Source organism: Phalangium opilio, unplaced genomic scaffold (assembly GCF_054372755.1).
Source record: "Phalangium opilio isolate 3A_F unplaced genomic scaffold, DU_Popi_V2 ptg000042l_1, whole genome shotgun sequence".
Classification (NCBI taxonomy): Eukaryota; Metazoa; Arthropoda; class Arachnida; order Opiliones; family Phalangiidae; genus Phalangium; species Phalangium opilio.
Window position 1 is genome coordinate 1,265,178 of NW_028324166.1, and position 11,634 is coordinate 1,276,811.

Consider the following 11,634-nt stretch of genomic DNA (forward strand, 5'->3'; position numbering starts at 1 on the left):
ATCGACGTCGTTTTCCAAATTCTCGACATTGATATAGACTGGCTCGATGTTTTCTAAAGGCTCGCCATCGTTTTCTAAAGGCTCGACATCGTTTTCTAAAGGCTCGACATCGTTTTCTAAAGGCTCGACATCGTTTTCTAAAGGCTCGACATCGTTTTCTAAAGGCTCGACATCGTTTTCGAAAGTTTCGACATCGTTTTCGAAAGTTTCGACATCGTTTTCGAAAGTATCGACATCGTTTTTCAAAGTCTCGACATCGTTTTTCAAAGTCTCGACATCGCTATCGAAAGTCTCGACATCGTTTTTCAAAGTCTCGACATCGCTATCGAAAGTCTCGACATCGCTATCGAAAGTCTCGACATCGCTATCGAAAGTCTCGGCATCACTTTCGAAAGTCTCGGCATCACTTTCGAAAGTCTCTGCATCGCTATCCAAAGTCTCGGCACCGTTATCCAAAGTCTTGACATCGCTTTCCAAAGTCTCGACATCAATTTCCAAAGTCTCGACATCAATTTCCAAATTCACGACACCTATTTCTAAATTCACGACAACGATTTCCAAATTCTTGACATTTTTTAATGTCTCGACATCAATTTCCAAAGTTCCAACATAATTTTTCAAAATTTCGACACCATTTTTCAAAGTCTCGACGTCATTTTTCAAAGTCTCCACATTCTTTTTCAAAGTCTCGACATCAATTTCCAAAGTTTCGACATCATTTTTCAAAATTTTGACATCATTTTTCAAAATTTCGACATCATTTTTCAAAATTTCGACATCATTTTTCAAAGTCTCGACATCATTTTTCAAAGTCTCGACATCATTTTTCAAAGTCTCGACATCATTTTTCAAAGTCTCGACATCATTTTTCAAAGTCTCGACATCATTTTTCAAAGTCTCAACATTCTTCAAAGGATCGACAAAATATTGAGTCTTAAAGTATTCTCGAGACTTTTTTATCAATTTTTCTGGAGGTCTTTGGAGCAGTTTTTCTGGAGGTCTTCTGAGCAGTTTTTCTGGAGGTCTTCTGAGCAGTTTTTCTGGGGGTCTTTTGAGAAATGTTTCTGAAGACCTTCTGAGAATTGTTTCTGAAGACCTTTTGAGCAATGTTTCTGAAGACCTTTTGAGAATTGTTTCTGAAGACCTTTTGAGCAATTTTAATGGAGATCTTTTGAGCAATTTTAATGGAGATCTTTTGAGCAATTTTAATGGAGATCTTTTGAGCAATTTTAATGGAGATCTTTTGAGCAATTTTAGTGAAGATCTTTTGAGCAACTTTTCTGGACTCTTTTTGAGCAACTTTTCTGGACTCTTTTTGAGCAACGTTTCTGGACTCTTTTTGAGCAACGTTTCTGGACTCTTTTTGAGCAACGTTTCTGGACTCTTTTTGAGCAACGTTTCTGGACTCTTTTTGAGCAACGTTTCTGGACTCTTTTTGAGCAACGTTTCTGGACTCTTTTTGAGCAACGTTTCTGGACTCTTTTTGAGCAACGTTTCTGGACTCTTTTTGAGCAACGTTTCTGGACTCTTTTTGAGCAACGTTTCTGGACTCTTTTTGAGCAACGTTTCTGGACTCTTTTTGAGCAACGTTTCTGGACTCTTTTTGAGCAACGTTTCTGGACTCTTTTTGAGCAACGTTTCTGGACTCTTTTTGAGCAACGTTTCTGGACTCTTTTTGAGCAACGTTTCTGGACTCTTTTTGAGCAACGTTTCTGGACTCTTTTTGAGCAACGTTTCTGGACTCTTTTTGAGCAACGTTTCTGGACTCTTTTTGAGCAACGTTTCTGGACTCTTTTTGAGCAACGTTTCTGGACTCTTTTTGAGCAACGTTTCTGGACTCTTTTTGAGCAACGTTTCTGGACTCTTTTTGAGCAACGTTTCTGGACTCTTTTTGAGCAACGTTTCTGGACTCTTTTTGAGCAACGTTTCTGGACTCTTTTTGAGCAACGTTTCTGGACTCTTTTTGAGCAACGTTTCTGGACTCTTTTTGAGCAACGTTTCTGGACTCTTTTTGAGCAACGTTTCTGGACTCTTTTTGAGCAACGTTTCTGGACTCTTTTTGAGCAACGTTTCTGGACTCTTTTTGAGCAACGTTTCTGGACTCTTTTTGAGCAACGTTTCTGGACTCTTTTTGAGCAACGTTTCTGGACTCTTTTTGAGCAACGTTTCTGGACTCTTTTTGAGCAACGTTTCTGGACTCTTTTTGAGCAACGTTTCTGGACTCTTTTTGAGCAACGTTTCTGGACTCTTTTTGAGCAACGTTTCTGGACTCTTTTTGAGCAACGTTTCTGGACTCTTTTTGAGCAACGTTTCTGGACTCTTTTTGAGCAACGTTTCTGGACTCTTTTTGAGCAACGTTTCTGGACTCTTTTTGAGCAACGTTTCTGGACTCTTTTTGAGCAACGTTTCTGGACTCTTTTTGAGCAACTTTTCTGACGAATCAATAAAACATTCAGATCTTTTGAATAAATTTTGTGGAGATTCAGCTTCTGATGGCTTCCTGACTAATTTTTGCCAAACCACGAGTAAACTTTCTTGAGCTTCAGGAGGAGGCTTCATTAAATTTCTTTGAGCCTTCAGAAGCTTTTCCCGAACTTTAATCTTTCTTTCTTGATCCTTCATAAGTTTTCTTTGATCTTTAAGCAACTTCTTAAGGGGTTTGACCAAATTTTCCTGATCATTGAGAAATTTTTCAAGAGATTTGACCAAACTCTTTGGATCTTTCAACTCTTCTTCTCGGGAATCGGACTTATCATTCTGCAAATTGACATTTTCACCAACTATCGAAACTTTTCTGGACGAGTTCGGGCATTTTGCTGTATGTCGGAGCAAATACACATTTTAAAGCAATTCTGGACTGTCGTTTAGTTAAAAAGAACCACTAGATGATGCAATAGTCAAGGGATGAAAGGCCCTCAACTACGGGACCATCTAGTATCAACATTTTAAACTAAACCACAGCCGAGACTCTAAATATCCCCCCTCATAATTACTCGTCCCTCTAAACAAAGTAAAACTTGATTATTACTTGCACATTCATGATTTGACGTCATTTTGACCATTTTAGGCTCAGGTTCATCCTTTTCATCATTGTTAATGTTTTTAATATCCACTTTGCGTTTCGGATTTTTAATAATTCTAAGTTTCAAACTTTCATCCTTACTCGAACCCGAGTTGTTTTTGCAAAACGCAACTCCCCAAGTTTCTTTCGGCATTTTTTATGACGTTTTATCTAACAGGTAAGATGCAATGCGACTCTCACAATATGTTCACTATTTTTCCGACTAATGTGCTCGAAGCCCTCAAACTTTAACTGCCCCATGAATTAACATAAACTGACATAAATAACAATTTACATCTGACAATAAACTATCAGAAGTCGTAATATGCTGACACTGACTACTTTCTTTCCATAAGAAAACACGTATTCAAATTTTAAAAACTAAGCCTTGGTCTGTCTTATTTTTCTTTCTGACTGAATAGACCATTTTTGGTATGCAATTTCCGAAATGGTCTATAGAGCTATTTCAGAGGGGGTAATGGCTACGTCACCAATGCTATTTGCCCATAGAGAAAACCCTCATAAAATGGCCGCCCTACACTCAACGGCACTTACGGCAGGCCCAATTTTCGTAGCAGACGAAATTTTTCCCCCACTGAAATAGCTCTGTAGTAAACCCATCTATTATTAAACACTAGGCCTTGGCCTGTCTTATTTTTTAGGAATAGTATACAGGTTGAAGTTATTACTGATATTTGATGATTTTTAATGGAATTAAACTAAAATTAACGATAATTAAATCAAATTTAATGAGGTACTCACTTTTTATCAAATGCAGCGTAGAGAACGGGGCACTGTTGTTTACACTATAACGAAACATTAGGTCTGAAACTCTGAACGATGATTGGCTTACGGTGACGAGTTACGGCCAGTTTTTTTCCCGCCAAGGTCAATGAGTTAAGGTCACAAGAGTCATTTATATTTAAGCCTCGGTTGGCTTTAAAATTTGAGTTTGTTAATTAAATTCCCAAAACTAGTAGAATAAAGAGTAATTAAATAAATGATTATAAATAAGAATTTAACTGTTTGTAAAGCCTCTTCAAAGAAAAATAAATGATAATCTTATATTAAACAAATAATAGGTCCTTAAGTATTGTTACCATCGGAGAAAATCAAGCATTCCGAGCATGCGCAGTGTATTCACTAGATTATTAATTCAATAAACTACAACTGAAACTATAAGTAGCTACTTCTAAAAAAAAAATAAATGATAAGGATGTATTGTGTGCCTATATCTTAAGTGTTGTTAATTACCATCGCAGGAAAATTATTAATTCAGTAACTGCAACTGAAACTAACTCCCCAAGCTTGGGAAACGGGCCTTCATATGTAAACGCGTACTTAAATAAAATGACACACATTGTTATGGATAAGAAATATTTTTTAATTTAAAATTAAAAAATTAAACAATAATTAGTGGTTGACGAACTGTTCGTTAAATTGATGATATCACCACACATATCCTTAAAAATAACTTTCTTTTATACCAAAGATATTATGAAAGTTCCCGAAAGATGTCTGTTATCTTTCCCTGATGATTTTTTTCTTATAAAAAGGTCAAAGGTCAGCGTACTGCAAATTGATAAATGAAAGCTCAAAATTTCAAATTACAGTTTTTCAAATTCAAATTTTTCGCGTGAAAATGTTTCACAATTCAAAACAAGGAAGGCCCTAAAATTACCCATTAACTTTGGATAATTTTATAATAAAACTAAAATTGCTAATTGTTAATTTTTAATTGAGATAAAGTTCGCCTAATTCAAAATTCGCGGGCGAATTTCTGAATTGTAGCGCCATCTAGCTACGTTAAAAAAAAAACCCCGCCTACAATCTTCGCTCTGTCAGTTTAAAATAATCAGCTGCGTACTTTATAGAAGATTTTCACCCAAAACTATCATTCAAATCGTTCTCATTGTCAATTTTCACCAAACATTAACAGAACTGTAACTTAATATTGAACCACAACAGTATTTTCCGTGATTCCGGAAGTGCAGGGTTGCCAGCTTTCTTGCACAACCACATTCATATCTTCGTGAATGTCAGGGAAATTTGTGGCTTTGTCGAATTTAATCGGCTGATGACATTTAATGTGACGAATCAAATGACGGCTTTCATTTGTAGTGTACGGGCATCGAAAACATCGGAATGGTTGACTGATTCCGTGAACATCAGAGTGATGTTTTTTCCAATCTTTTAACATAATGAAAATTTCCCCGCATTCCTCGCAAGGAAAAGCCGCTTGGCTTTTACGTTTATTGATTTCTTCTCGAACACTGATGGTTTTACGAACATCAGACTGATCTATGTTGTAAGGTTGGCTTCGTGCACCTCCGCGTCCCCGCCTAAAAATGTACTTTTCTATCATGATTCTAACGCTTATAAATGTAAATAACACACTTTTTGAATAAGAAGGAAGTAATAGAGCCGTTAAAATATGCGTAATAGAACTTTACTAAAGTTAAATGATATTTACATAAGACAGCAACACGACTAACACGCTACATGATAGTTTGGATCAACCAGAAGGCACAAATTTAAGGTAATTTTACTTTGCTTGTGACAATTTTAATTTACTAACTTTTGATAAATATTGTTAGCATAAAATATTTACTGTTTACCTGCTGGGAGTTGGAGCTGCAACAATTTGAGTGACTTGTTGATTCACTTGAACAACTTGATTGCCTTCCGACATTCTCTAGTTTTTACGATACGGCCAACGAAATTACTTAACTTATCACATTAAGTAATAGCAAAAGGATTAAAATTCAAATTGAAAACGTTAAATTAAGTTAATGTACACTGATTAAAATTAAAATCGCTTGATAAAAGAACGTTTTTCTACCGATATCATTCCACGCTTTAGGAAATACCAAACAGACAACGAAGCAGACGACGTATTTTGATTTGAGACGACTTTGAAATGGAGAAATAATTCATGGTAGAGGATGAAAGAGGTGAAGCTTTGATGATTGAAGTTACAGATATGTAAAAAAAAAAAGGTTTTTCGAATTTGCACTCAATGTTATTTTTGCTTTGACTGTAGAAGTTGCCGCATTACAATATTTTATTTATAATTATAGACCGATATCACCTTGGTTTTAAGGGTTGAATCATTATAAAATTCAATAGAAATATTTAATTCTACCACCAGGGGTGTGCCAACTACGGGGGCAGCGGCCCCCCCCCGCTCAAATTTTCAACTCTATGGGACTTTAACATTAGGCAGCCATTTTGCCCCCGCTCCAGTAGAAAATTTTGGCTCATGTTGGCACGCCCCTGTCTACCACCACCACCACAAAACCATAGACATATTATATATCAAGATTCACTTTACTGTGTTTGGCGAAAGCTACCATAGTATTACCAGAAGGGGATAATAGAAGAAGGATAACACTCTGTATCCTATTAATACTTTAGATATGTAACGTCATTCTTCCTAGGCTCACCCTTTTTGTTTGCTTTCCCGCTCATCTAACTTCAGATGGGCATCGCACCGTAAGGTGTATTCTATAATTATTGGCACTAAATCCGCAGCAATCAACCCACAAGCCTCGTTTTGGGGTGGGACAAAAATCCACAAGCTCGTCTTGCCAAATAGTTAAACGCTAATAGAGTAATAATGAGGGAACTATTTATCGCGTATGTGATTGGGTTTAGTAACCTTGCTCCAAATGTTCCGATGTTGGGAAGAATGACGTTACACTTACCCCGCTTTGTGGAACACTTCTCTTGAAGAGAAGTATTATATACTTCTGGTATTACTTAGCATTATTAAGCCTACTTCTGTTATAGTGAAAACCAACCTTAAAGTGTAAAAACGACTGATAGTAGAAATAATTGTAGTAACCACTATACTATTGATTATGGAATATACCATATAGCATATTCTAATCAGAAAAGACAAAGCTAACAAGAACATTTTTGAAAATAACAGGTATAACCTCAAACGCCACACAAGTAAACAATTAAATCATTGAGCAAACAACCGCCATTTTGAAATTAAGCAACAACACAACTGTATCAACAGCGCAAAGTTACTATTATCATTAAATGACCCAAAACTATCTTAAAACGAGATAAAATTTAACAATAAAAAGAGTGTCCGTTACTGAAATAATTACTGCTTCTTTGGTTGGATTGCTGTTAAGCCTAAAATAATTTCGAATCGGCATTTCAGCTGTGTCAATTTAATTTTTTCCATTAGTGAAATTATTAATACGATCGCTACGTAGCTACGTTAAAACACTTCTATTCGCGGATGTTCCAAAGTGAAAGTTGACTTTGTTAAAATGAAGTCCGCGGTTAAAATATCTCTTTTCGTTTTACTAAGCCTTGGCGTCATAAAGGCAAGCACTGATAACAAGAAGGATGAAGGAGAAAGCGAAGAAACATACGAAGAAACCAGAGTCAATCTTTGTAGTAAGTAAAGACGCACATACAACCACTATGGGGCAAGGTTACACGAGCAAAACTAGGTTCAAATATTTGGGCAATTTACAGCGCCGCTAGTAAGAATGGTGAGAACTAATTATTATCCGAAGTGTATAATACTTCTCCAGAGAAGTGTCCCACAAAGCGGGGTAACTGTAACATGATTGTTCCCAATATAAGAATTAGCATTTGGAGCAAGGTTACTAAACCGAATCACAAACGCGATAAATAGTTCCCTATCGCTTGAGTATTTTTGTCCCACGTCAAGACAATCAAGGTTTGTGGGTTGATTGCAGGGGATTTTGTACCAAACCGTTATAGACTTCACCCTAGCATGGTGCAATGCCCATCTGATGTTTGATGAGCAGGAGAGCAAAAAAAAGAGGGGGTGAGCCTGGGAAGAACCATGTTAGCCGGGAGTGTGGCGCACTCCTATAAGCCAAGCTTCTGGGCGGCAAAGTTTGAGGGAATACGACACATGTCGGCGATCCTACCCTATAAGTGCCGACTGCCCTGTGTCCGCCGGAGGTGACTTGACCCCCACACCCCTTCCGTCACCTCCCAAGTAAACCTCATTTCCTTTCCTGATTATTCACATACTGAAACCTGAATAATCGCATCCTTGCCGAGGACGTAAGAGCCCGATTCGCATTGAAACCTAAAAAAAAAGAACCATGTTACATAATTAAAATATTAAGAGGATACAAAGTGTCATACTTCTTCTATTATCCTCTTCTGACATTACAGAAATGTTAGCCGAAAATGGTATGGACGCGAAATTTGACAACTGCTACGATACTTACTCGCCTAAAGAAGTAAGTTCCAATTTGAAATACCGTTCGTCTTTGTGGCAAGTTAAACAAAGCCCTTCATGCAATGATCCCTAGATTAAGGACATAGACAGTGAATGCGCCAAAGTAATCGGAATTCAAAAACTGGAATCATACAAAATATTACGAACCAAATTTTGCGTCGAGCCTACCGGTAAAGAGGTCTTTGAAAAAGTAAGTTCCATAAAGTTTTCATTAATTTTTATATTAGGCCTAATTAATTTAATTTGGTTTCTAGTTTGAAATGTGCGCTGATGATAAAGCCGAAAAACAGGTGAGTAAAATGTTTTGTGGGTTCGAAATAGGCTTCCAATCAACAATGATGAAAATTCGTAATTTTAGAATATGGATGAAAAGAAAGAAGAGGAACTCTTGAAACCAGTATTTGTAAGAAATAAATACTGCATACAGATAAATTCGTACATTATATACTCATGCGCATATTTGTGAGACAATCACCCGAGATAGTGTTAATTTTAGTGGCCATCATTGGTTTAAAAATCCCAGAAGGCTTTTCGTGGTTGGGCTATCCAACCACGATCTTCACGTGTTTCTTTGTCCTGCATGTAATATACGAATTCGTCTATTCATCTTCTGGAATTTTATTACATAGTACTACGTTAATGACCCACAGGAATGTTTATATGGAAAGAACTCTACATTACGTTAAAGTTGCGATAAATTTCTTGAAATTGTATTTTTCAATTAGATACATTAAAACAATCATGCACAATTTAAACAAAAATAAAAACTTCGCCTCCAGAACAGGATTATTAATGTTAACATTAAGATAAAACATATTACTATTTGCAATTAAGCTGCAATGAATTATACTTTGTGATTTTCTATGCACTTTTGGCAGAACTAAAAGAAATCATCAACAATAAATCTGTAATCTCGAGTTAATTATACCTCAATTGACTTCGTCTGATAAGCAATCCCGAATGAATCCTTTAATTTATAGGCCTAACGCGATAAAAATGGTAGAGGAACACCACAGTATTCAGGTAAGCGCAGATTCCAAACGCTCCTCCGATATACCGAATTGATACCTACAGGTTTCAATAATTATTTTAGAGTAAATTTATTGCAATTTTTAAACCCACAATAATACCACATTTTCCAAACGCATTGAATTTGACTTGGCAGCTCCAAGTTGTTTTGCAAACAAAACCTAATAATAAGCCTCAAGTACTTTAATCAGTGAGCACTGATAGAAGGGAGGATTGGAGAGACCAAATTCTCCGTCCGAGCACTGGTTCGGTATTACAGTTCGGAACATGAGCAATCAGCGCAACAGAGAGAAATTTGTTTACAACTTACGGCCCAGGCTTAGTAGTTCTGCTGCGGTTGTTCTCTTCGTGCATGCTTACATTAAAGTGCCTCTGGCTCCTCGGATGTGCGTCGAGGTAGCTCCGCGCATGCGCGTGAGATGCAGAGACTACTGGGCCGTTCAAGTTACCTTCCCTCTTCTTTACTTCCTCCATGCTTTAATACCTGCGGGCACTCGAAACATTTGTTGTACCTGTACTAATTGCTACGAGAAGAACGATTAGGCTATTACTTTGAAAGAATTCGCGTGTAGAAGGTCATTTCCTTTATCGAATATCTAATAAAGAACTTGATAGAGAGCCATAGAGAAAAAGTTAACTGTCATTATTACAAAATACACTCAACGGTGAAAACAGACGGAAAGATTATTTAATCAGCTTCAGGGACAAAAATGAATCTTATCTCTACGAGCAACAATAACCATACTCCTGTTTCGAAGGAGGCAGACCTTCGCATCTTTCCTGAATCTGGATATATCTCTAACGTTTGGTATTTTTTTACGGTGTACATTTTAGGCCAGCGTTGTTTTTAAACATTTCATCATTTAATTCCGTTACATCAGTGAAGCTTACAACGCGTTAAGGCTCGTTTTTAATGGAATTGTGTACTTCTTATCACTCACAAGTTGGTTCACTGCGTAAAAGTGAACTGCTTTTGTGAAACCTTCCAGGGCAAGGCTACATATCTCGGCTTACAACTCACCGAATCTATTACTCCCAGTACAAAGGGTTGGATGTTTATCTCTCATTCTATGCCACTCAGCACTTGCGATTTACTATTTTAAACATTCCTTATCTAGTTATATAAACTCTCTAAAACAATTTGAATTATATCGTTGTTCTGTAAAATTGCTTAATAGAGGATTTAAAGTTAGTTGCGCCTCGTTGCAAGACCACACGTGCGCGCAGTGAGACAAGTGCACACTGTTTTATTGCCTTTTAGTTTATTTCCTAAACGCAGTTTCGCTTATGCATTAATTGTTAATTGGAGTTATAATGTTCTGTTTATCATTTTTGACTAATATACCTGTAAGGTATTTTCTGTCGACGTTATTCAAGAATGAGAAAGGTAAGTTGAAATTTAAATTTTGAATTTAGGATAAATTTACACGAAGCCTGTCTTTGATTTTACTGATACGTCTGGCATAAATTAAGTGGGATGTTCTTTGAGTCGAAATTGTTCTATGACATGTTGCCGTCTGGGCCACTGCTTTCAATTTTAGATTGAAGTATTTCACGCATGACCCATGACCCCTTTAATTTAATTAAGAAACTAGAAGAGAACGATTTCTAATTTAATTAAGGGGTCATCCCTAAAACACTCAAATCATAACTGGAAAACAGTGTCCCTTAGGTCAAAATGTCGTAGAACATTTTCAACTCAAAATTGGTCACTGTACCACAATTTTGGGAATAGACTGTAAAGTTTTATATTTAGTGTGTGAAAAACGCATTATAAAGCATTAATAAAGGCCCATTTAGACGAGTAAACTTGAGTTGAGTAAACTTGTTGGGACGTGTGAAGAGAAGTTGAATCACCAAATTATAAATTGATGACTGACCAGTTTTTGTTGACTCAACTTTTTGACCCATCTAATTGAGTCTTAAGAAACAGAAATGTTTGTGTACTCATCTAACAATACTAACTCAGTGATAACTGGATCACAATTTTACAAGGTTAGCAGATAAAACGTGTCTTTCAACTGGCAAGGTTATATTTATAAAATTATGAAGGAAAAATGGAACGATAACAGCATTTTTTCTGATAAAGTCAAAAGGATCACATTAAAAGTGTTGATTCATAATGATTATCACTTAATGGATTCCAAAGCGATTGTGATAAGAATGTTAAAGGTTTAAAATTGATAGATATTCTTACATAACATAATTAACAATAGAAATTTCGCGAATACTCAAAATTATCGCACGTTATTGAGTTGGCGAATTAGAATTAATATTTTGGAAATGGGGACGACTTAGG

The 11,634-nt window shown here is 36.4% G+C and overlaps 2 protein-coding genes and 2 long non-coding RNA genes across 4 annotated transcripts; 2 read left to right on the plus strand and 2 right to left on the minus strand.

The window, feature by feature from the left end:
- Positions 1 to 4,421: 4,421 nt before the first annotated feature.
- LOC149678118 (uncharacterized) lies at positions 4,422 to 5,955 on the minus strand. The gene is made up of 2 exons (XM_089836132.1): positions 5,680 to 5,955; positions 4,422 to 5,403 (listed from the first exon to the last, which is right to left on the minus strand). The coding sequence occupies exons 1-2, from the start codon at positions 5,751 to 5,753 to the stop codon at positions 5,010 to 5,012; spliced, it is 468 nt and encodes a 155-aa protein (XP_089692258.1). The 5' UTR covers positions 5,754 to 5,955; the 3' UTR covers positions 4,422 to 5,009.
- LOC149678119 (uncharacterized) lies at positions 5,397 to 5,935 on the plus strand. The gene is made up of 2 exons (XR_016366036.1): positions 5,397 to 5,600; positions 5,659 to 5,935. It is a non-coding gene; the product is annotated as an uncharacterized LOC149678119 (long non-coding RNA).
- A 1,074-nt stretch (positions 5,956 to 7,029) lies between the features above and the next one.
- LOC149678120 (uncharacterized) lies at positions 7,030 to 9,441 on the plus strand. Its single transcript, XM_089836134.1, has 6 exons — positions 7,030 to 7,480; positions 8,240 to 8,307; positions 8,380 to 8,496; positions 8,561 to 8,596; positions 8,665 to 8,709; positions 8,957 to 9,441. The coding sequence occupies exons 1-6, from the start codon at positions 7,351 to 7,353 to the stop codon at positions 8,990 to 8,992; spliced, it is 432 nt and encodes a 143-aa protein (XP_089692260.1). The 5' UTR covers positions 7,030 to 7,350; the 3' UTR covers positions 8,993 to 9,441.
- Positions 8,991 to 11,151, minus strand: LOC149678121 (uncharacterized). The gene is made up of 2 exons (XR_016366037.1): positions 9,646 to 11,151; positions 8,991 to 9,577 (listed from the first exon to the last, which is right to left on the minus strand). It is a non-coding gene; the product is annotated as an uncharacterized LOC149678121 (long non-coding RNA).
- Between the last annotated feature and the right edge of the window lie 483 nt (positions 11,152 to 11,634).

Bases quoted from the DNA above. Each gene is read 5' to 3' on its own strand.
- LOC149678118 (XM_089836132.1), bottom strand. From the start codon at position 5,753: ATGTCGGAAGGCAATCAAGTTGTTCAAGTGAATCAACAAGTCACTCAA. The intron at 5,404-5,679 runs GTAAACAGTAAA...GTACATTTTTAG, and splicing joins GCAGCTCCAACTCCCAGCAG to GCGGGGACGCGGAGGTGCAC.
- LOC149678120 (XM_089836134.1), top strand. From the start codon at position 7,351: ATGAAGTCCGCGGTTAAAATATCTCTTTTCGTTTTACTAAGCCTTGGC. The intron at 8,308-8,379 runs GTAAGTTCCAAT...AATGATCCCTAG, and splicing joins ATACTTACTCGCCTAAAGAA to ATTAAGGACATAGACAGTGA. The intron at 8,497-8,560 runs GTAAGTTCCATA...TTTGGTTTCTAG, and splicing joins GTAAAGAGGTCTTTGAAAAA to TTTGAAATGTGCGCTGATGA.